General features: G+C 37.7%; 1 protein-coding gene across 2 annotated transcripts; it reads left to right on the forward strand.

Annotated features, from left to right (window-relative positions):
* Positions 1-1,130: 1,130 nt before the first annotated feature.
* LOC140780742 (peroxidase 16-like) lies at positions 1,131-4,031 on the forward strand. 2 transcript variants are annotated; one of them, XM_073126482.1, is made up of 4 exons: positions 1,131-1,530; positions 1,632-1,829; positions 2,401-2,566; positions 3,518-4,031. In XM_073126482.1, the coding sequence occupies exons 1-4, from the start codon at positions 1,318-1,320 to the stop codon at positions 3,922-3,924; spliced, it is 984 nt and encodes a 327-aa protein (XP_072982583.1). In that variant the 5' UTR covers positions 1,131-1,317; the 3' UTR covers positions 3,925-4,031. The 2 variants fall into 2 exon arrangements, with proteins under 2 accessions (XP_072982583.1, XP_072982584.1); XM_073126483.1 differs by having other exon boundaries at positions 1,245-1,530; positions 1,632-1,820.
* Positions 4,032-26,315: the final 22,284 nt, after the last annotated feature.

A 26,315-nucleotide genomic window follows, 5' to 3' on the forward strand; every position in this document is an offset into this window, starting at 1 on the left:
TCTTACTGCAAACTCAACTAACTGGTAGTTGTTAGAGTGCCCTCAAAGTGAAGATTACTCATAATGACCACAAAAAAAAAAAAAAAGGCTAGCGAAGTCGCAAAAGGCTTTTGAAGTATTGTATTTTAATTACTGTGTGACATAATGTAGAAAGTTTGTAACATAAAATCTTTGTTTCAGTAAGATTATGTGTATAGTTGATTATCTAGTTGTGGCTTGACAATGACAAAATCCATGCTGCAACAATGAAGATTAATCATTTTACTTCTCATGTTCTTGACCTATATAATAGATGATGCTTACCAAGGATGCCTACCCTTCAAAAGTTTTCTAGCTTTTTTTTTCACGAAAAATTTCATAAATTCAATTCATTTAATTTCAAAATTATCGACTGTTAGTTGGAACAGTCCAGTATATATAAGACTAGCAAGCCTATTGTTTATACAACATTAATGCAGTGAATCTACATAGCAATATAGTGGTAGCTAGCTGGCCCAATTTGTCCAGCTCAAAAAGTCTTTTGTAAGTTACTACTAAGATTGCAGTCTTACCTCTTTTTGACTGTGACATATTGCAGACTCCTTCAAACGATGATACTTTCAAGAACCACCTACCAGTTAATTAAATTTAGCTAGAAGGAATACTATGATTACTTCTTTTTAATGAACCAAAGCCAAAGGTGACTTGTTCCCGAATCCCTATTCTCTATCCTACATTGCAAAAAAGCAATTAGCCTGAAGGGCGTTTTCTTCAATATTATACAGAGAATATCCTTTCCAATTAGTGAACCAGTTAAAGATGCCCTTTTTGCAAATTAATTTAAGAAAAGGAGATGCCGCTTTGTAAAGAAAATTTTTAAATTTGACGTGTATATATGTCCATCCAATTCGAGCAATTCTCTTTGAGAAGAACTATTACTATACGAGTAGGGTCTTGAGTGCACTATCCCTTGAGATTATTGGTTATAAGTTTAACGCCGGCAAGTGAACATCACTCACAAAATGCAAACAAATGGTAAAGCAAAACCCACTTACCTCTGTCACTCATATCGTACGCCATAATGCAAAGCAAGTTCTCAACTATTTCAGGACTTTGGATATATATATGTAGGACCATCTCGGGCATATATCATGGCACGATTTTAGTTAGATATACTAATTAACAAGAAGAATCCAATTCCTTCCAAATGATCTTTCCTTGAAGTGTTGATATATATATATATATATATATATATATATAAGCTTCACGGATAAGTGCAGGAAATACCCCACCTATATATCTCTCTCTTGTATCAGTTTAAGATATCAGAATAAACCTATGGATAACTCGCATATCCTTCTCCCATCTCTCCTTCTGTCTCTCTTATTCTTCTCATCTAAATCAACTGCTCAACTAAGTCAGAATTATTATGCTAACATCTGCCCGAACGTCGAGTCCATCGTTCGCGCAGTCGTTGCCCAAAAGGTGCAACAGAGCTTCGCAGCCGCACCGGGAACTCTTAGGCTCTTCTTCCATGATTGCTTCGTTCGAGTAGGGTCATCATGATCCGAGACTAATATACTGTGAAATTATTTTCTCTCTTATGATACAAGAAATTTAGTTGCTAGAGATTGTTGTATATATGTTGGCAGGGTTGCGATGCTTCAGTGTTGCTCGTGGCAGCGAACGGCGACGATGAGAGTCACAGCGGTGCTGACTCGACGCTCTCATCGGACGCTTTGGATACGATAAACAAGGCGAAGGTGGCTGTGGACAGCGATCCCCAGTGTGCCAACAAAGTTTCTTGTGCTGATATACTTGCCATGGCAGCTAGAGATGTGGTATCCCTGGTATTATTGTTTGTTTGCATCTTAATTTCTTCTTCTTGTTTAACATAACATATTATATAACTCATTGCCTACTCTAAAAAAGTTAAAAAATTATAGAAAACAGCAGTTTCTATCTTTTCATATATTACCACTTATTCTGAGATTCAAAATTAGAAATTTAAGCTGTTGCATATAATAATTTTTAGCTTTCTATTTCTAACGTAGGATGTGCTCTAACCAAGTAATGACTTCCTTGCTGCATGAGACTTTTCTTCACTCTTGTGAGAATGATGGTACTCATCTTGTGAAAATGGTACAATAAATACCAAATCTCTAAGTAAATGGGAGACGTATCATGTGGTTTGAGGTGCATGCATGGAATCTCCTAGCAATATAAGAAGGGTTAATGTGGAATCATATTTTGTCATTCATTTAAACTCATAATTAAAGCTAGTGTGAACTTACCTTTCTCCTAAAGATTTTGTAGGATTTATACCCCATCTTCACAAAAAACTTGAGCTGATAGAACTATACATTTTATATTAATTCTAACAGATAGTTAACAAGTAAATTATAATCTTGGGTTTTGTAGACTGGAGGACCATTCTATCCGGTCGAGCTTGGAAGATTGGACGGCAAGACTTCGACGAAAGCCATAGTCAAACACAGGCTTCCTGGCCCTGGCTTTAATTTGGATGAGCTCAATGCAGTGTTTGCTATCAATGGACTCGCTCAGATCGACATGATTGCTCTCTCAGGTGGGTCATATATTATTGACAAGTGCTTTTCACCATTTGGATATATGGGTTTTCAATGCACAGTTGAACAAAGAAGCAATAACTGAGAAATTTCTTGTATACCAATCTTCACATAACAAGGTTTAGGCTATCTAGGGAAAGGAGATAAAGCTACATTATACACGGTTTTCGAAGAGTTGTTCTAAATAAGGGCAGTTTGGATACACAATTTTCATAAGAATTTATAGGAAAGTTGATTTCCTTAGAAAATTTTAGGCTCGTAGCAATATTTTCCTAATTGTTTGAAAAATACTTTAAAAGTAAAACTTTTCAAAGGAAATAAGCAAATTCCTAAGGGAAAAAATTATTTGGACCCACCACCAGCTCCTACCTTTTCCATCTCTCCACTTCTCTATTTCCTAGAATATTCGAATACATTGAGTCAATCCTATTAAAAAAAAATTCATATAGATCCTTTAGTGATACTTTAATTCTTATATATTAAGATTCCAATGGCGAATTTCGCTAATTTACTCAAATAGGCTCAAAGATCCTTTATTCGAACTGTAAAAGGGGCCATCAAAACTATTTTTTTATTCAATTATTTAAAAGAATAACATAAAGATAAATATCCCGGCAACGAGAGGAATATATATTGGAGTTTATATTATTTTGTATTACTATATTTTTTTTTTTCAGGAAAAGCCCAAACACTCATCCATTAACTGAAGTGAGTGCAGAAATAGTCTGTTGATGGATCAGTTCATTTCTTACAAATTTTTTCTCGATAACTAATATGGACTAAATCTCGAGCTAGAGTATTCTTTACCCTACTTAAAATTGGTAAACATGTTCCAAAGGAAAAGTCGTCAACATAGTACATACTGTTTGTTTCATAATTATTTGACTTGATTACTAGAGACTCTTGGTTTATATGCTTGCATCCAATAATCTTTTTGAGGTATTTCCCAGGGGCTCACACAATTGGAGTCTCCCATTGTGACAAGTTTGTCCGTCGGATCTATCATTTCAAGCAGCCACTACAATTTAACCCGCCCATGAACCAGTCATTACTGCGCCAGATGCGTCAAGTTTGCCCACTCAACTATAGTCCCTCGACCGTGGCCATGTTAGACTCGGTCACTCCATTCAAGTTCGACAATGCTTACTATCTCAATCTTCAGCAAGGGATGGGGTTGTTAGCCTCAGACCAGATTCTTTTCGCTGACCGACGGTCGCGTGATACCGTCGACTCTTTTGCCACAAACCAGACTGCATTCGAGGAGGCGTTCGTGGCTGCTATCACTAAGCTTGGGCGAGTTGGGGTGAAGACTGGCAGCGATGGAGAGATCCGACGGGTTTGCACCAGAGTGAACTAGGATAGATTAGGTTATTTGTTATGACATTCATATATGTTCCTCATGATAATTCATTTGTTGTCGTATGTTTTATAAGAGTTGATAAATATAAAGGAAATTTCTAATAACACCCAACATTTTCATTAGTAATTTATTAGATACGTCCGGATTTTATAATTTAACACTTCCTTTTTTCAATATATTTTGACCAACTACTATTAATGCAGGCCTATAGTTTATATAACTCTATTGATTAAATTACTAAAATACTCTTGAGTTTTTTTTTTTACCTAAACACATACTAACCAAGCCTTTTTTAAACCATATCCCACCTTAGCCTACTCTATCAAATTAAAGACCTCTTCTGGGATTTAATCAACTTATCCTAACAAGCCAAATTAAAACTCTCTGAAAAATCTAAAGCAAACCCTAATATGTACCATATGATCTCTTACGTGAAGACATAACAATAAATAACGAACAATAAATAGTAAGCTACGCAAACACGTGAGATTTACATGAAAAACTCTAAACTAGGGTAAAAATCATGGATCCTTTTTACTAGGATCAAATCAACTACTAATAAAAAGAAATACAAGAATCACTTATAGATTAACCATTGAATCCCATAACTATATTTGAAGATATCTTGTTTGCTAGATCCCACGATGAATTGCATAATAGTAAATAATAAATGATAACACTTGCTACCAAAAACTCTAAAATGTTTCACACTAGGCTTCTTTTCATTCTAGATTTCATAAGTTATTTGTTTTGTTCTAGGTCTAAAATAAACTCAAATAATCACATATAGTAGTATTCACGGCCTCAGCCCAAAATTTTTGAGGGACATTTTCTGCATGCATCATAACTCCAGCCATATCTTGCATAACATAATTTTTCCTCTCTATTATACCATTCTACTGAGGATTTTTTGGAGCAGAAAATTCATGCTTGATGCCATTGGAATAAAAAAAAAAATCTGATGTATTATTTTTTCTCAAATTTCTCTCCATGATCTGAACAAATTGTAACAATCTTAAAATCTCTTTCATTTTGAAGTCGCAAGAACAAAGTTTTAAAAGACATCAAAGGTATTAAAATTTTCTCTTAAGAATGTGACCCATGTCAATTTAGAAAAGTACCTACTAAAAGAAAAATATATTTCTTTTTACTGATACTTTTAGTTTTAATTAGGCCCATAAGATCTATATGTATCAATTCCAAAGGTCATTTGGTAATGAAATAGTTTATTTTTTATGAGAGGACTTAATCTATTTTTCTATTTGACATTGTCAACATACTAATTTCTTTTTCACATTCAATTTTGTTATATCTCTAATAGATTCAAATTTTGTCAACTTAGATAAGACGTTAAAGTTCACATAACCTAATCTTTGATGCCATAATTCAGAATCATCCAAAAATACAGCATTGCATTTCACGAGAGCATTTAATAAAACACCATACCAATTATCCATAGTTCTAACATCAAGAATCACAATATTTCCTTTATAATCTACAATCAAATGCTAACTTTTTGAAAACTGTATTTTATGATGATCGTCACACATTTAACTAATACTTAAGAAATTTGCTTTTAAACCCTCAACATAAAAAACATTTTCTAATCTTAGTATGCTAAGAGTGATCACAACATCAGCCTCTTCCTTAACTTTAGTAGAGCTACCATCACAAGTCACACTACCACCCTCAATATTTTCAAGAGACTAAAATAAGAGTTTATCACCACATATGTTTAGAACCTCCACTATCTAAGTATCACATATCAGAATTCAATGTTTTAAGAGCAGTACGCATAACATAGTACTTAAGATCAATTTTCTAATCCATACTTGTCTAGTTTTAATACCAACTTTAGTAAACATTATATTTTTCGAAGCATAACAGTTTGGTCTTATATGGCCTAAAACACCATAATAATAACAAATATGTATGGATTTAGGTTTCCTAACCTGAGTGTTATTTCTAAAATTTGAAGGTACATTTTTTCTTGTTTTCTTTTATAACAATTAGATTTGATGGAATACTACGAGTCGTAGGTACATATTTTTTTTCTCACAAGATCTTGAGTGTCTATAGAAACAAAAACTATATTAGCTTTACTCAAATTTTTAGTATATCTAATACCATACTTCTCTTTTTCAGTAATTTGTGCATTTAAGATCTAGTCCAGCTTAGTTTTTCCTTTCAAGAATGTAACTATTTTAGTAAGTCTTTCTGTTTCTAGTTTAGACTTCTCAAAAAGATCATTAAGCTCCTTCTTATCTTCTTCTAATTTTTTCAATTTTTTTAAGGTTTTATTTAGTTGAACCTATAATTTTTCTTTTTCAAATTCTAGGACCTTTAATTTGCTAGAAGTCTTATGCAATTTTTCTTCAATTTATAAAACTTCTAGTATAGTTCATCATACATCTTTTGAATTTTCATGTCTTTATCGCCGTCTTCCTTCTCATCTGTGCTCACATTCTCACAAGACTTGTTAGATGAAAAAATTGAAATAGTAATTGCTACAAAATTAATTTACAACAATGATTATAACTAGTAAGCTATTCTCTAAAAATAATTAAATAAGGTTCAAATTGACAAGGATAAATGGATAAGATGACTAACATAAATTAAAATAATTAGGGTGCACCTAATCTACTTGAGCTAGCTCAAAGCCAAACACAACCTGCAAGATTGGGCACATTCAAAATCACTACCACCCGACTCATCTAAATCATCCCAAGTGACTTTCATTGCTTTGCCTTTTCTTTTCAATCGGTTTGGACATTATTCTGCAATATGTCCAAAACTATTAAATTTGTAACATTTGACACCACCACTAAAAACTTTACCTTTTGTTTCAAGTTCACAGATTGAGTAGGAGCACTAGGCTCTTTAATCTTGTCACGAGGCTTAGACTTATTGATCTTAGCTGAAATATTCTTTGAATTTTTATAAAATTTTCTTTAACAAAGAGAGTCATCATATCTAGATCAAGATCACTATCATCTGAAAAACCCCTAGACACAAGTATGTATCTAAATACTAGGTAATGATATCACTCGTTCGCTTAAGTAAAAGTCCGTAGAAATATTAAGACCGAAAGCAGAGATGAACACCAAGATTTTAACGTGGAAAAACCTAAACAGAAAAAACCACAGATCCAAACTCAGATCAAAACCAATCACTAGAATAGTAGCAGTTACAAGACCGACTCACAAAACAACCCGTCGATCCAAACGAATTTATTCCTCTCAGTCTTGCTCGCTAGAACCCACGATTCACTATTTCTCGTGATTGAAGTCCAACCTCAGTAACCCTCGAGATTGATCTTTCGTCTAGATAGCCCTTAAGACGAAAGATTAACTTTTGTTGATGAGTGGAACCTTGTTAGTTGAAGAACCGATGTAGCCTCAAGAAGTCTCCTTCAATAATGTTTCTTCAACAATCCTAGAGATAAGGCATCACAATCCTTATATATGATCTCCAAGATAGAGCCAAATCCAAGTCTTATCTGTACTCATGAAAGTCTAATTTTATCAAACTTCGTTGATGCGTTCGAATGCGGCCCGGGTGCGTTCGAACGGCATGACTTGATCTCAGGTGCGTTCGAACAGGCTCAAGTGCGTTCGAACGCGACAGCTTGAATTCTTCAGGTTGCGTTCGAACGCGTTTGTGAACGTAGCTCTCGGTCTGTGTGAACGCAGTACCCGCGTTCGAACGCGTTTGTGAACGCGACTCTCTGTCTGTGTGAACGCAGTACCCGCGTTCGAACGCATTTGTGAACGTGGCTCTCTATCTGTGTGAACTAGATACTTGCGTTCGAACGCATTTGTGAGCACGGCTCTCTGTCTATGTGAACGCAGATTCCGCTTTCGAACGCGTTTGTGAACGCGGTGTGAACTCAATGGCTTTTCGCGAATAATCTTGCAATTCTTCAAACCAGAGATATTCTAGACTTGTGTAAAGCTCATATACATGAAAAAGTACACTTAGAATATTTTGTACATAATTGCCAACAAATAAAAATCTAACAATCTCCCCCTTTGGCAATTTGTGACAAAACACCTAGGTTACAAGATATTACAAAGACTTCAAACTGAGCAATTAACAAGTCTAGAATATTTTGCACATCAATCCCTGCAAATAAACATATACCAATCCAAGATCAAGTGAAAATAACTTGAAATGAATAAACAATCCAAACACAAGTTATCAATGGAGCATAAGTTCAAAAGTACTTAAGCAGACAAAGTTCACAATTACTCCAAGCAAAGTTATAAGCAAGGTTATAAAGACTCTAAAGACTCTAATAAACTCCCCCTATTCCCATACTCCCCCTAGACACCTAGACACTCTCCCCCTTTTTGACACAAATGCAAAAAACTAGGAACTCGGAGGAAATTGACGATGAAAAATCGTCAACACAGAGTCAAGTACAGCCCCCTAACGAGCTTGCTCAGCTTGTAAATCATTCACTACCGAATGGAGATCCTGCACTTGAGTACGAAGCTGATCGAAACGGTCAAAGTACTGTGGTAACTCCCCCTTAGTGTGAGATGTGTCACCGTCAGAGCTATCATCAGAACTGTCGAGGTGCGATGAACGACCAGCGGTGGAAGAGTACGGCTTGAGTGGAGACGACTGGTCGTGAGCTTGACTCCGCTTAAGAGTAATTTGATCCAACAATTTGTGCGAAGTAAGGGAAGGTTCTGAAGCATCCACACGCACCCCACTCTAAGTGCACAAATTTGTAATAAAGATGCCAAACGGTAACCCCTCATGAGGTGCTTCTTTCTGTGCAGCTGTAAGAATCGAATCATAGATCACCGCAACCAAATCAACAGAGACTCCAGATTACATTGCATGAAGAAGGAATGCACGATCCAGATTAATATTGGAATGTCGAGTCTTGTGGGTGACGTTGTACAGACAAAACAGGTGAAGCATGTGAGCCACTGATGTCAGCTTCGCATGCGACATCATGTTTCCCTTCCAACGTTCCCCTTTGATCAAGAAGTGGAGCAGATGTTGGATACTGGAACTCACCATCAAGAAGACGAAGTTCAGCGCGAATAACATCTGAGTCGAAGTATACAGACACCCCACGAATAGTAGAACGTATATAGTGATCTAAAACCGTGGCATTACTAAAAAATTCTCGAACAACTTCCACATAAGCAGTCCCGCTCATCCGACACACCGATAACCATCATCGCTTAGTAAATATCTGTTCTATCCCTAAAGAAGAAAAATCGGAAATGACCACGGGTCATAACAGGACGGGTGCCAAAATTATGTTTGTATCAGCCTGCAGCCGTTGAAGTAGAAAACTTTGGAGCCGAAGATGGTGACGAAGGTGGCCTAGGTTTCTTGGAAACTGCAGCTTTTCTAGGCATTCTTGAGAAAGAAATAAGATGCAAGATTCAATATATGCCAAGAGCAAACAAAAAGATTGCAAGAAATAAAAAAAATTCAAGAAACCATGAAGGCCCTAAATGAAATCCATCATCCACTTGAAAATGCTAAGATATCACGTTCAATCACACAAGAAACATCAAGATAGTAACTTTAACGTGATCAAAACTCGAAAACGCACAAAATCAATCAAAATCAAGAGACTTAATTGAATAAAAAAATAGAAAAATTGATGGATGATCATACCTCGCAAAAGTGAAGAAAAACTAAGAAATTCGGCCGAAAGATGCTAGATCCGGAGGAGAACGACCTTTTAAAAAGGTTTGTAGTGAGAAATTTGATAAAAAAATACCAAGATCTTGAAGATTTGAGAGAGAGAAAATGAAGGGTTTCTAGGGTTTGGAAGATGGAAGATGAAAACCCTTGGGTTCGGATGCAATATATAAAGAATCCTCGAGTGCGTTCGAACACACCAGTCTGCGCATTCGAACGTGCCAGTCATCGCGTTCGAACTCAAAAATTTGCATTCGAACGCCCTTTTTTTTTAAGTAAAAAATCTAAGAAAAAAATCAAGGAATCTTTTTGGAGATGTACCTCTAGAAATTCAAAATAGATTCAAGACATAGAATATGACAATCGAATGAAATAAGTCATACATAGATCAATCAAATCATCAAAAGCATATTATAATCAACTCTAATGCATCACTCAAAATTAAATTAATCTTGATTGATCATAACAATATACATATACAAGGTGAGCATAGATAACATGAAACATTCTTCTTAAATAAGTTTTCCTATTTAAACAATGATACAACACAGTAGTCAAACCGACTTAGTATTTAAATTTGCACTTTTTGACTTATTCTCCATAACCAAACAGGAATTTTTCCTGTATTATTTTTTTATACATAAACCATATAGGTGCAATGATGACTTTCACACATGAGTAAGTAGCCCTTTTCTTATAATATATATCAAATAATGTGCAAGAAGATATTTACAAACATCAAAGAATTTTATTTAATTTGCAAGCAATGTACTGAGTCAAACTGGACTCTAAACAAGATGGCTTTCACACAAACTCATTGTAGCCCTTTTCATTGATCTTTTATGAACACATTTGTGATGAGTAAGCATGAGGTCAAACTGTGCAAATCAACGTCAATAATGAGTTATTTAAAAAGATTTCATGATGTCATGCTCACTCAAGAATATACACACGTTATGAGTGCATTAAATTTAGTTTAATTATCATAGAAGTTGAGAGATTGAACAAATCAGAAATGATACAATATACTACAAGATGACAAAATTGACTATCATAACTCATAATCAAGAGAAAATTCATATTTATATGTCAAGAGTATATTATTGAATCTAGGAGTGCATTAAATTTTTTTTTATGACAAAAACTCTTGACAAATCTGAAACTAAAACCAAAGAAAAGTTCAGAGTAAAGAAAACATAAAAAGAAACGAAAAGAAATAATAAAAAAGAAACACCCAAACTAAACAAAAAAAAATCAATCCAAAGCACAAATCCCTAAAGTAGTACGAAGATACTCAAATCTCTGTAAATCCAAAGGTTTTGTAAAAAGATCACCCAACTGTTTCTCCGTCTCAACATATTCTAGTGCTATTGTTTTGTCTTCAACTAACTCGCGTATAAAATGATGTCGGATATCAATATGTTTTGTACGCGAGTGTTGAACATAATTTTTCGATATATTAATAGCACTCATGTTGTCACAATAAAGCACCATAGTATCTTGTTCAATGCCGTAATCTTTGACCATCTGTTTTATCCATGATAACTGAGAACAACAACTTCTCGCTGCAACGTACTCGGCCTCCATAGTAGATAAAGATATCGAGTTTTGTTTCTTACTATTGCAAGCAACCAGATTGTTTTCAATATAAAAACATCCACTTGAGGTACTTTTTCTATCATCACATGAACCTGCCCAATCAGAATCTGTGTATCCAGATATGATAGCTCCCGAGTCATACGTAAACCAGACACCTAAGTCAATTGTGCCATCGACCTATTTTATAATACGTTTCACAACAAACAAATGTGTCTCCTTAGGTTCAGACTGAAACCTAGCACACACATCGACACTAAATGCAATGTCTGGTCTACTAGCAGTTAAGTACAAAAGACTACCAGTCATGCTCCTATACAGTGTCTGATCAACACTTTTTCCTTAAATATCCTTACCTAGTTTGGTATTTGTACTCATAGGAGTTCTAGCATGTTTTGCATTTTTTAAACCGAATTTAGTCACAAGATCGTTAGCATACTTGGTTTGAGCGATAAATATCCCTCTTTCTAATTGAGTAATTTGAAGTCTAAAAAAGAACTTTAACTCACCCATCATGCTCATCTCAAAATGATTATGGATAAGATCTGCAAACTCCTTAGCTATTGATTGACTCGTTGCCCCGAAGACAATGTCATCCACATATATTTGTACCACAACTAAACTCTTGTTCGACTGTCTGATGAACAATGTCTTGTCCACTCCCCCTCGAGTAAAAAAGTGGTCAACTTTTCATACTAAGCTCTTGGAGCTTGTTTTAGCCCGTAGAGGGCCTTTTTCAGTTTAAACACATGAGAAAGAAATTTTTGATTTTCGAACCCTTTCGGTTGTTCTACATAAACATCTTCATTCAGAGTACCATTCAAGAAAGCACTTTTAACATCCATTTGAAACAATTTAAATTTTAAATGACAAGCAATTGTAAGCAGTATACGAATAGACTCTAATCTAGCAACATGAGCAAATGTCTCATCAAAATCTATACCCTCAACCTGAGTATATTCCTGTGCTACAAGTCTAGCTTTATTTCGAACTATATTGCCATGTTCATCGCTTTTATTCTTGTAAATCCATTTTGTTCCAATGACGTTCAAATTCTTAGGTCTAAGAACTAAATACCAAACATCATTCCTAGAAAATTGCTCTAATTCCACATGCATAGCATTAACCCAAGAATCGTCTAGCAATGTTTCCTTCACATTTTTAGGTTCAAAAGAAGATGTATAACAAGTAAATGATACCTCACTTTGGATTTGTCATCTTGTCTTAATTGGTTCATTTATGTCTCCGATCACTTGTGATAGTGGATGATTTGATTTCACTCTGGCAGATGGTTCCGATACGTTGCAGTCATCTTTGTTCATTTCAATTTTGTCCTCGTCCTGATTCTCAATTTCCAAATCAAGCTCCTTTCCTATTTCTTCGTCATATATATCTTTCCAGATTTCATAAACAGTCATTTTTGTACTTGGTCTTAGATAAACACGATTTATCACATGTACCGCTGTATTGACCGCCTCCGCCCAAAATCTTTGAGTAACCTTTTTAGCGTGAAGCATAACCCTAGCCATTTCCTGCACAACTTGGTTCTTTATTTCAACAATCTCGTTTTGTTGTGGGGTTATAGGAGCTAAAAACTCATGTTGAATACTAAGAAATCGCAAAATATAGAAAAATTTTCAGTTTCAAATTCTGTACCATGATCAGAACGAATCCTAACTAGGGTTGTAGATTTTTTATTCTGCAATTTTAAGCATAGTGATTTAAAAACTTCAAAGGTTTCAGACTTCTCACATAGTAAGGCAACCCAGGTATATCTGGAGTAATCATCGACCATTAAGAATATATAGCATTTACCTCTAAGACTTTCCATTTTTGTTGGACCCATCAAGTCCATGTGAACTAATTGAAGCACACGGTCGGTGGTAGCTGCATTTACCTTCTTGTGTGAGATCCGAATTTGTTTTCCAATTTGACATGAACCGCACACTCTTTTTGACATTTGTTTCATCTTAGGTATTCCACTTACCACTTCCTGTTTGGACAGAGTAAATAATTCTTTGTGATTCACATGTCCAAGACGTTGATGCCAAAGATCTACAATGTCGAAAGAGGCACTGTTACATTTCAGTTTATGTGACGTTCCAACAATATAACAATTATCAGATATTCTAGATCCATAACATATAACATTACCACCATGATCTAGAATAGTACAATCATTTTTGGAGAATTTTACCTCATAATCTTTATCACAAAATTGACTGATACTCAGAAGATTTTCTTTCAAGCCCTTAACATAAAGAATATTTTTAAGAATAGGAACCCCCGGAGAACTTACCTTTACTTTACCTATTACCTTGGATGAATTACCATCTCCGAATGTCACAACTCCCCCTTCATGTTTTTTAAGATTAGAAAATAACGACTTGTCACCCAACATATGTCTTGAATAGCCACTGTCTAAATATCACAAATCAGAATTTAAAACTTTCTAGGCTGTATGCACAACATAACATTTCAAATCACTTTTCTTGACCCATATAGCCTTTGTTTTCAACCCATAAATGAAAGCAGTTCTAGATTTTTGCAAAAATTTACAATGAGGTCGAATATGCCCTAGAATATCGCAATGATAGCATATCAGAACAAACCCTTTTCTACTCACCTTTTGTCGAGGAGTGTGACTAAAGTTTACCTATGGTGCCATTGACGATTCACCAGTTTGTAGATTAACCTTCAGTTTAGAAGTATTCATTCAGGATTGCTTTGTAAATGCGGTTGATGACTTCAGATATTCTTTCTTTTGTATACCTGTAGAAACGAAGACAGTTTTATTATTATTTGAATTACTAGTGTGTCCAACACCATACATGTCTTTTCTAGAGATCTGAGCCTTTAGAATCTCGTCAAGTTTGTTCTTCCCTTTTAGAAATGTCACTTCCTTATTCAGTCGCTCTAGTTCAATTTCGTCAGCCTTCATTTTATTTTTTGCATTGTCAAGTTGTTCAGAAAGGTCTTTAACACGTTCAAGTTCCAATTTGTACTTCTCCTCAAATTGAATTCTTTCTAGTTCGATTACCTTGAGTCGTTGAAGTAGTCTAAGATTGCTTTTCTTGAGTTTAAACGACTCCAGGTACAAGTCATTATATGCCTTTTGAATTTTAGATTCATCTTCCTCAGCTGGTAACATATCCTGATCATTTGTACTATTAGTATCAACAACAGAATCGATATTACGTAGAGAAGAGGCAAAAGCAACAAAGTTTTCTTCATCTTTTCCAGAATCATCATCAGATTCATCTAAGTCATCCCAAGTAACTTTCATAGCTTTACCCTTCTTCTTAAGGCGATTAGGGCATTCTTGTGCCGTGTCTAAAACCAGAACATTCAAAACATCGAACTTTATTATTAGAATTCTTATTTTTCTGTTTGACATTGTTGTTGCTTACACCTATATTCGAACTCGTAGTATTCTTCTTTTTCACAAAGGCTTTGCTTTTCTCAAGTTTTTCATCATTCAACTTGTTTGGCTTCTAAAAGAATTTATTAAACTTTTTGACGAACATGGCCAACATCTCAACATCTAAATCACCTTCATCATCAGACTCCTCTATAATTTCTTCAACTATGGATAGAGCAATCCCTTTGGACTTTCTCGGTTTTGAAAGACTGGACTCAAATGTTTATAGATTTCCTACCAATTGTTCAACTTTCATAGAATCAATATCCTTACTTTCCTCAATAGCTGCAACTTTCGCTTGAAACCTCTCTGGAAGAGACCTAAGGATCTTACGAACAATTCTGTTTTTAGGAATTTTCTCTCGTAGGTTGAAACTGGAGTTGACTATATCACTCAGCTTTGCATAGAACTCATCAAATGTCTCATTCTCCTCCATACGTAGAGTTTCAAAACTAGTAGTCAACCTCTGAAGTTTAGAAAGTTTTACACCCATAGTTCCTTCGTGAGTAATTTCTAAGATCGTCCAAGCTTCTTTTGCTATCTCACAAGTAGAAATTTTTCTAAATTCTTCCGAGGAAACACAACTAAAAATTGCATTTATTGTCTTTGCTATTCCATCCAACTTTTTCATAGTCTGACCTATCCCATGACTCTATCGGTTTATCAACAAGTTTATCATTCACCATGTACATTGGTGAACTCCAACCGTTCACAACGGCAAACCATACTCGTTCATCTATAGACTTCAAGTAAGCTCTCATCCTAGCTTTCCAATATCCATAATTTGATCCATTTAGGATAGGAGGTCTAATAGATGATGGTCCATCTCAAAGGGTGAGAGAACTTGCTCTCATACCAATTGAAAAATCCCTAGACACACGTATGTATCTACATACTAGGCAATGATATCACTCGTTCGCTTAAGTAAAAGTCCATAGAAATATTAAGACCGAAAGCAGAGATGAACGCCAAGATTTTAACGTGGAAAAACCCAAACGGAAAAAACCACGGATCCAAACTTGGATCAAAACCAATCACTAGAATAGTAGCAGTTACAAGACTGACTCACAAAATAACCCGTCGATCCAAACGAATTTGTTCCTCTCAGTCTTGCTCGCTAGAACCCACAATTCACTGCTTCTCGTGATTGAAGTCCAACCTCAGTAACCCTCGAGATTGATCTTTCGTCTAGATAGCCCTTAAGACGAAAGATTAACTTTTGTTGATAAGTGGAACCTTATTAGTTGAAGAACTGATGTAGCCTCAAGAAGTCTCCTTCAATAATATTTCTTCAACCACCCTAGAGATAGGGCATCACAATCCTTATATATGATCTCCAAGATAGAGCCAAATCCAAGTCTTATCCGTACTCACGAAAGTCCAATTTTATCAAACTTCGTTGATGCGTTCGAACGCGGCCCAAGTGCGTTCGAACGGGCATGACTTGATCTCAGGTGCATTCGAACGGGCTCGAGTGCGTTCAAACGTGACAGCTTGAATTCTTCAGGTTGCATTCAAACGCGTTTGTGAACGCAGCTCTCGGTCTGTGTGAACGCAGTACCCGCGTTCGAACGCGTTTGTGAACGTGGCTCTCTGTCTGTGTGAACTCAATGCCCGCGTTCGAACGCGTTTGTGAACGCGACTCTCTGTCTGTGTGAACACAGATTCCGCGTTCGAACGCGTTTGTGAACGCGGTGTGAACTCAACGGATTTTCTTCAATAATCTTGCAATTCTTCAAACCTGAGATATTCTAGACTTGTGTAAAGCTCATATCAATGAAAAAATACACTTAGAATATTTTGTACACAATTGCCAACAAATAAAACCTAACATCATCCTTAACATTTTGGGTAGGATTTAAAGCAACCCCCTTTAGATTTTCTAGGCTGATAAGGAGTAGCTTTGAAAATCTAAAGATTCTCGACTAGTTGTTGAACTCTAATATCATCAACATCATTACTCTTTTCAATAGTAGTAACCTTAGATAGAAATCTCTCAGGTAAAGATCTAAGAATTTTTCTAACAACCCAATTTTTAGGAACCTTTTCTCCTAGGTTAAATGAAACACCCAAACCTCCAAATACACGTGTAAACCACGTGGGTAAATCCCCCCACGCGGTGTATCACATAACCTGTCAGTACAAGGATTTCACAAAGCACACAACAGCACAATTTCACCATAAATAAACTCAATTATAAGAGTCCGGATACAAGTCCACAGGCCACAATAAGCCTTCCAAATATACATCCAAAATACAATGCTAAAGTCCAAAATACAACATCGTCATCACGCCCTCGCAGGGGCTTAACACAACTAACAAACCTACTGGAAAGGAAAAGCACCTACTCCTCGCTACCCGTACCTGCGTCCCCTAGCTCTGAAAATAATACCACCACGAGGTGGTGAGCTTACAGCCCAGCGAGTAGAATCCATACAATCTAAAAAAATAATAAAAACACATGTGTATATCCAATGTATGCCTATATTTGCTAATGATAACGACATGCTTACTGAAAAGACTTACCACAATTTACTAAATCAATGCAATCGATAAAGATTACCAGTCACTATCCTGGAACACGCTAGTTCCTAAACGTATCATGATAAGTTCACACAGATATATAGCTTGATACAATCTCTTATTCGTACACATCTCAATCATAGGTTTTACATATTACGCATAGCAATAAAATAACAGTTTAGTCATCTCAGGCTTACCAAAGCATTAATCATACTTATCATCACTCACCGAGCTATTCACCACATAGGGTAAATACTCTCAAGAAACAATCATCCATCATATAATCATCCTTCGAGGGGGGATATATACATATCTAGTGGTAATGTCACCTACACGTGTATGGCGACACTACATGTGACCCCGGTCGTAAGCTCATATCTCACTCTCTCTAAATCATCACCGCCCTCGGCGGGAGAATCGGGAGCCCTCGGCTCATCAACATACGCCCTAACCCTGCATCGTCGGGTACCGCTAGAGTTATATCCCCACCTAGCAATCATGTTTTTCTATCATCATAATCTAGTCCTAACTATGCAGTATAACTACTTGAATGCCACACAGGCTTCCCGACCTCAAGTGTAGGCCGCTAATAGTATAGTCATATAAGATACACTCTACCCTTAACCCTAGGCTGAGTGAGTAAGGGTACTGCCTAGTCAGAATTCGACTACTAATGATAGGTGAAAGTGGTGCAGTGTTTATGAGTGTATAAAGCATGTTATAGTCATCATGATCATTACATTTTATATTCACAGTAATCATACATCTATGCAATGGTATACCATACAGGACAAATGTAAAGCATTATCACACTAATGTTTATGCTACATTAACCTTCTCATAATATAATGAGGAGCAGGTTATCAATAACTACATATGCATTAATACTGACATTTCCTACAATGTCATGACAGGTATAATGACTATAATTATGTTATTCTAGATTTGTATAACTCTACTCGCCTGGGGGGTCTCCATAGTATGGTAAAACTGGTCAGTTAGCCGGCTCCTCCGGAAGCCCAAAATCCTCCTCACGCGGTGTCAATCCTATTAATTCACGCAAGTAAGCCACACGTAAGATTAGCGAACTAATAAAATTAATTATCTTATTAACGTATTTATGGTTGGCAATTACATGAGTCAAGGGTCTCCTAGGGCGAGTCTTATGTTATCGTAAAATTCACATGATACTAAATTATCATTACGAGGGATCAGGCTAATTAAATCAGGTGAAAAAGATAAACAGGGTTATAGGGTCCAAATGGCCCCAAATGGGCTAGGCTAGAGGCAATGGATAGGCTCAAACCCAACCCAAAATGCAATAGGGCCTTGGTGGGCTGGGTGCCCAGCCACAGCCCACCAAGGTTGGGATAGTGGGCTGCAGACTGCAGCCCACACAACAATGGGCTAACGGGCTGCAGCCTGCAGCCCACTCGAGTCTAGGTGGGATGCGGCCTGCAGCCCACCCAGACCGAACTGGTGGGCTGCGGTCTGTAGCCCACCCCAATACTAGATTAGTAGGCTGCAGTGGTCTGCAGCCCACTAAGGAGGAAATGGGTGGGGGTTTTAACCCCCACCACTCCACCCCATCTCCTCCCGATGGAAGGAGGTCGAGGCGGAGAGAGAGGTCCACGAGGTTGCGGGGCTGCGGCGGCGCGGCACGAGGCCGGCGGCGCAGCGCGAGGCCGACGACACGGCCACGAGGCCGGCGGTGCAGTGCGAGGCCGAGGAGGGGAAGAAAAGGGGGAGAAAGGAAGGAGGGGAGGAGGGCTTACAAGAGGGGGGGGCAAGCTTGAAGGCTCTCAATCCGGGCTCCGTCGGCACCGGCATCGGCAACCCGAGAGAAAGAAGAGGAAGAGGGGTAGTGAGGTGGAGAAGAGAATGAAGGGGGTTGCGGGAAGGCTGCGGTGAGGGGGAAGAGATAAGGGAGATGGGGAAGGTGGCGTGCACGGCAAGAGAAAGGGAAGAAGAAGGAGAAAGGAGGACGGGGTGCGCAGGGAATTTTCTTTTATATATATTTTGGGGTGTTACATTAAAGCTAGATTTGACAATGTCACTAGTTTTAGGTAAAAATCATTGAATGACTCATATTAATCCATATGGAAAGTTTCAAACCTAATCGTAAGCCTCTGAAGCTTGAATAATTTAATAGTAGGAGTACCCTCATTTATAGTCTCAAGAATATCCCAAGCTTCCTTAGCAACTTTTCAAGTGCAAATTCTACAAAATTCATTAGGAGAAACACAACTAAATTTTGCATTAATTCCTTCACTATTCCAACCACATAGTTCATAATCCAATTTATCCCACTTGTCCAAAGGTTTGACAACCTCTTTTTGGTCAACTACAATAGTTGGTGACGTCCAACCAAAAACAACTGAAATCTAGATTTGTTTATCTATAGACTTTAAGAAAGCTCGCATTTTAGCTTTTTAGTATGAATAATTAGATCTATTAAGGAAAGGTGGTCTAATAGTAGATTTCCCTTTCCTAGGAAAATTCATATTCCAAAAGATCTCTTTCTAAAGTAAGAAAGACCTGCTCTAGTCCTAATTAAAAAAATTTAGGGCAAACCCTAATTTCGATTATACAAACCCCTTATGTGAAGACTTAACAAGTAATTAATGAATGATAAACGGTAAGCATAGCAAACAATGAGCTTTCCATGGAAAATCTCAAAGTAGGGTAAAAACCATGAATCATTTTCACTAGGATCAAATCAACTACTAATAAAAAGTAAATACAAGAGCGCTTATAGATTAATTGTTGAATTCCACATTTATATCTAAAGATATCTTGTTCGCTAGATACCATAATGAATTGCTTCACATGGTTGATTTTATCGATCTATTTGATCCTTGAAATTGTATGAACTAGTCTCAGTAACCCTCGAGATAATGAGCTGTATCAACAAATGATGATGATACGATTAAGAAGAATCCTTAAATGCTCAAATCTTTTATCTTTACTGATTGATGAAGAACTCTCAATAAAATCTTTACTAGGGCTTCAATTCTTGTTCCTCAATCAAGTCAGCTTCTTCTAGGGTTCAAGGACTTATATAGGTGTGTAGAATAGACGAGAAACCTAATTTAAATCAGTCCAAGATAACCCATTTCCGTAGGTTTGTTTGAATGCCCAAAGGGCCATTCGGATGCCCTTAATAAGTTGTTCTCAACAGGCTAGGCTGTTTGATTGCCTAAAGGTTGTTTATGCTCTCAAGTAGAAGCATTCAAACGCCTAAGAAGGCTGACTATTCTCAGGTCCATGCATTCGAATGCTAGAGATATGCGTTCGAATGGTTAGCATGTGATATTGCTCTCTAGCATGTGTTTGAATGCCTAATGTTGGCTTCTGTTCTTCGAAATGTTGGAACAAAAGCTTTGTTTAAATTGATCTTTTATATCATGCTCTTTACACAATCTATCAACACAATCTATATAAGATTTTGTTCATTTAATTACCAACAAAATAATGTTACAAAGATATCTAGTACGCTAGATATATCTTTTAGTGTTGGAATTTGTTTTAGGTATCACGCTTGTCCTAAAAAATCTTACTTGATAGCGGGAAAACATATTATCAAATATGTGAATGGAACCATAGATTTTGAAATTTGGTATAATTCAGATACTAGTTCTTCTATCATAGTTTATTCTTCTAATAACATAAAGCCACTTCTAGTGGGTGTTTTAATGTCGGAAATAATCTAGTTCTTTGGCATGAATAAAAAAATAGAATACTATTTCACTATCCAGAGTAGAGATATAGTACATAACCACAAATAGTTGCTATACGGATGAAATAGATAGTCAAAGATTATTGGATTGAACAAGGAACCATGACGTGACAACATGAGTGCCATTAACCTCTCTAAGAATCTAATCCAACACTCTAGAACAAAATATATTAACATTAGGCATCATTTTATTACTGAATTGGTAGAAGAAAAAGTTATTACTTAAGAATACATTCAAACAAAGTTATAGCTTAGTGATATTTTCACCAAACATCTAGATGTCGAGAGATTTGAATATCTTAGGAAATCTCTAGGGGTTTAGATATTTTGCACCTTTTATTTTGTTTTCTATTTTTTTTTGCAAAAAAATGGTGTGTTTTAGTTTTTGACTGATCTTCTTAATTATGGATTGCAGTCTTTTAATTTTTGGCCTTGAACAATTCTCGGATTCATGGCAGGCAAGATTTCTCTTTTTTTTTCATGCATGATTGACTTTGAGAAATTTGTACTTTTTATTGGATACTTAGATTTACTCATATTTGTTCTTGATTTAAACATAAAAGACATGAGTTATCTTGGGCGGTCATCTACTTTGTACTCTCCTAATCCTCTATTTTAGTGAACATTAACAAACAATTTACATTGTCCAGTTTGATAGTGTAGTTCAGTAGAATAGGCTACCTAGTGACAAGTGTGAAAGTCTTCTTGTCTAACAATTGTCCAGTCTGACATTCTCATTAAAATTTAATTATTCACGGGAGAATTAGCCTCTGTCATTCTTGTTTTTAACAAGAAAAGGGCTACCTCTCACGACAAACAAGTGTTTAAATCTTGAGCTTAAGGAGTAACTTTTATTTAGACTTAACTTGATTAGACTTATGCAAGTTTTTAAATCTTTGATTGAAATACAGTTTAGGGCAGAGTTCTAATGTTTAAGAACAAATTATTATTTTTTGGATTTATCTTCTTCTTGCCTTCAATTGATTTATTGATTATTTTTAGTTTCAAATTTCTGGAATGTAGTTTATGGTTTATTTAAGAAAACAACATAATATAAAAAAATTTAAAAATAAAATGTTTCGATGGACGCGAGGATGGTGGCCATAACCAATCAGACATTTGAATGCCATGCGGTTAGAAAACCTAGACACAATGCAGTCAATCTGTCTACCACGACAAAAATAACAGAATAACCACGTACCAGTGGAAGACCCTCTATGAAATCTATAGAAATGTCTTCCCAAACACGATCTGGTATAGGTAAAGACTGTAGTCCGGCTGGTTTCAATGTGGTTACCTTAGCACTTAGACAGACTTCGCAAGCTCGGACAAAGCTATTCACATCCCGCCTCAATCCTGGCCATGTGTAACTTTGAGATATCCTCCTATAAGTCCTGAAGACACCCTCATGACCAGCCTCTGGAGGTTGGTGGAAGTGCTCCAATAGTTTCTGCTGCAATACATCATTTGCGGACACCCGAATGCATCCGTGGTCCAATAGCAAACTGCCTTGGTTCTCCAACTCTAGATAGCGCTCTGGATCATCCAACACCTCCTGCAACAATCTCAAAACATTTAGGTCAGATGTATATGCATACCTCAGCTCGTAAAGGAAAGGAAAGAAAGGAGAATAATAGGCTGCGAGCTCGGCGGTATTAGGTTGGTGCAATAGTGCATCCACTGCTCGATTTTCCATTCCCTTTTTGTATCGGATTTCATAATCATACCCCAGCAATTCTGTGACCCATCTCTGCTGTGCTAGAGTGTGTATACATTGTCCCATAAAGTATGGAAGGCTCCTTTGATCAGTTCATATAATGAATCATCTATTGATCAAATAAGGCATCCACTTTGTCACCACATGCAGAATTGCCAACATCGCTCTCTCATAAGTTAATAATTGCTGAGATTTTTATGATAAAGCCTTGCTAAGAAAGGCAATGGGACATCCTCCATGCATTAGTACAGCTCCTATTCCACAATGAACTCTTTGGTAAAGTCCGGTATCGCTAAATCGGGCGCCGTTATCATTGCTGTTTTTAATTTTTCAAAGGCTGTAGTGGTTTCATCCGTTCATTTAAAAGAGTCATTCTTCAACAAAGAAGTGAGAGGAGCAGCGATCTTGCCATACCTGGCGATGAAGCGACGATAATATCCAGTCAGCCCCAAAAATCCTCACAATCCTGTGGTAGTAGTAGGAATCGGCCAAGCGGTCATACATGCTACCTTTTGAGGATTCGCCGCTACACATTCCGCTGAAATGATGTGGCCTAAATACTCCACTTGTGGTACTCCCCATAGGCACTTGGACTTCTTGATCTTCAATTGGTTTTGCTTCAACAAATTCAACACATTTGCCAAATGCCGCCAATGCTCCAATTCAATCCTACCATACACGAAAATGTCGTCAAAAATACCAAGACATACCTTCACAATAGAGGCCGATGTATATCATTCATAAGACTTTGGAAGGTACCTGGAGCATTGTTGAGACCAAAAAGCATCACTTGGAACTCGTAATGCCCATTCGGAGTCCGAAATGCGGTTTTGTGCACATCCGCTGGGTGAACTCTAATTTGACGATACCCGACCCTCAAGTCAAGCTTGCTGAATATAGCCGCCCTTGTAAGCTCGTCCAATAGCTCCTCTATAACCGGAATGGGATACCGGTCCTTGAGGGTAATAGCGTTTAGTGCCCGATAGTCAACACAAAAATGCCATGTCCCTTTTTTCGCACTAATAGCACGGGCGATGAGTATGAGCTATGACTTTGTTGAATGAGACTTTGCTCCAACATCTCAGCTACCATCTTGGAAATAACTTCTTTTTGCGCATGTGGATACCGATATGGCCTCACATTTGCCGGTGTAGCCCCGAGTACAATCTCTATGTGATGGTCCGCCGTTAGCCTCGGTGGCAACTCTTGTGTCTCCTCAAACAGTCCAAAAAAGTTATCTAATAAATTAGACAATTTAATTGTAGTACCTAAAATCATTTGAGGCTCATCTCCTACTGGTCTTGATTGAAGAAGATAGGTCAAATCATATGCACAAGGCAGCCCCACCATCGGCTGTATCGCAGGAATCGACGAAGATCGAACGCCATCAAGCCGCACATCTTTGTTTCCTTACTTAAATTTCACCCATATGCTCCGGAAATCAAAAGTGACGAGTCCCAAGCTTTTTAACCACTGTGTGCCAAGGACAATGTCCACTCCTCACAGTGCCAATGGATATAAGTCCACAATGATGTCGTGTCCTTGCACCCATATACCGACTTGGCAATACAAACTCTCAGCCTAAAGCTTCGTGCCATCTCTAATAGCAACATCAAACACTGTGGTTGGTTCAGCATCCAAGCCCAATCTCCTCACTAACCTCCCATCTAGAAAGTTGCATGTACTCCCGGAATCGATGAGGATGTGCACATAATGCTTTCTAACGAGTCCATCTACCCATAATGTGTCCTCGGCGGGGAAGTACCCAAATATGCATGCATTGATATTTCAGCTTGGATATCTTCCTTCATGCCCTCCTCAACAGCCTCCTCATGGACCTCCTCTTGACACTCTCCATCATCAACTACCTTATCATCCTCCTCAAGATCATCGATGAGCATCACACTCCCGATTGGTTTAGAACGCCGATGACCGGGGGTGAAACTTTTATCACATCGAAAGCAAAGGCCCTTCGCTCTTTGCTCCTCCACCTGGGCAGGTGTGAGAGTTTGAACGGGGGGTCTTGCGCCTCCTCTAACATTGGAAGAAGGTATCAAAGGTGGTCGTTGTCTAGTACTAGCAGCCGTTGTCTTTGAATCTACAGAATTTTCAGTCGGCGTTTTAGGCGCAAACTGCCCATCTCGGTTGCCCCAACTTGTTTTTGTTGCCATCTTGAGAGCCTTATGCTTTTGCTCCATCCTCACGGCCTTCTCAAAGGCCTCTTCAAGAATGGTTGGACATAGAGCACAAACATCCGCTTGTATCTCCTTTCGCAGCCCTAAAATAAATGTGCTCGTCAATATCAGTTTGGGCCAAGGTGGCTCATAATAATTACTAACTCTTTCAAATTCTGCTTGGTACTCCAATATGATCGTCCTCTGAAATATTTTGCTTAATGCGGCAGCAAATTCTTCATATGTCGCTGTCCCAAATCTGCGTGTAACTCTCCTATAAAAGTCAGCCAAACTGGTAAATCCTCCACCACGAATAACTGATCTATAATAATGCTATGTTGTTCCTTGGAGGTGAAAGCTTGCCATTTGGACCTTTGCATCCTCCGCTGTTTCCTGACAATCAAAGTATTGTTCAACTTAAAACACCCAATCCGTTGGATCATCGCCTTGAAATTATAAAAGGTCCAAGTGTGCAGTTCTCCCCCAAATAGCATTGTCAGGTTCGTGAAAGATCCTTGGTTCATGTCTAAACCTTTGTGTATATTAATCTCCTTCTCTAAATCCTCGAGCACATCCATCACCATCTTCAAAGGGATCAACCTCATCCTCAAATTACCAATCCTCCTCCTCGATGAAGTGCACCTGTAACAACCCAACCCTAAAAAAAAAAAAAAATTCAGCACAACGTGGCCAGCCTCGTGCCCATGCAAGTTGCTCATGGAAATAAGATCCCGAAATATTCCTCCGTCGGATCGACGTGAAATTTTGATATGTTTTAGGCCCGGAAAAGATCTTTCCAAAAAAATCAAGTTTCAGGCGAATCGGAGTTGGGGATCTCGAGATATCGTTCGTTTAGTGGACGAACGTCAGGATGCTCTGTTTTGGATCCGTGGATGGAGGCACGAGATCCTAGGTAATGGTGGATGGTGGAGAACCGGCGTTAATGGGGTGGCACCGGTTAAAAGTGATGGTGGAAGGGTTGTGGTTGATGGAAGGATTAGGGCAAGTATTGGATAAATTGGACGAATGGGGGGAAGAGGGCCACCCCTAAGTGACTAGGGTGATTAGCCAGACGAGGGAGGTTAGAAGCGGCGTCGCCGGGGATTGAGAGAACGGGAGCGAAGAAGACGAAGGAGGCAAGGCAAAACTCAATCTCAATAATCAATGATAATTTTGGTTGCCCTACACATCCTTTTATAGGCTAACCAACAACTCACATTAACCCTAAAACACAATTTTCGCCGACCGCGTTCGAACTCGCCCGACCGCGTTCGAACGCACCGAGTTCGCTTTTCTGGATTTGCGAACGCGATGCAGGCGTTCGAACGCGCCTGTCGGTATTTGCGAACGCGATGCAGGCGTTCACAGTGCGTTCGAACGCACAGTACATTCTCTTCACCACGTTCACAACCCCGTTCATAAACCGCGTTCGAACTCACTCCACCCGCGTTCGAACGCGACTTACAGAAAACTTATTTTAATGGAAATTAAACACTAAAACATGAAATAAAAACACTCCTAAAGTGAATCCATGCTCGAGAC

This window comes from Typha latifolia, chromosome 1, assembly GCF_019914945.1.
Source record: "Typha latifolia isolate L0001 chromosome 1, TyphaL0001v2, whole genome shotgun sequence".
In the NCBI taxonomy this organism is placed as follows: Eukaryota; Viridiplantae; Streptophyta; class Magnoliopsida; order Poales; family Typhaceae; genus Typha; species Typha latifolia.

Bases quoted from the DNA above. Each gene is read 5' to 3' on its own strand.
- LOC140780742 (XM_073126482.1), top strand. From the start codon at position 1,318: ATGGATAACTCGCATATCCTTCTCCCATCTCTCCTTCTGTCTCTCTTA. The intron at 1,830-2,400 runs GTATTATTGTTT...TGGGTTTTGTAG, and splicing joins CTAGAGATGTGGTATCCCTG to ACTGGAGGACCATTCTATCC. The intron at 2,567-3,517 runs GTGGGTCATATA...GGTATTTCCCAG, and splicing joins CGACATGATTGCTCTCTCAG to GGGCTCACACAATTGGAGTC.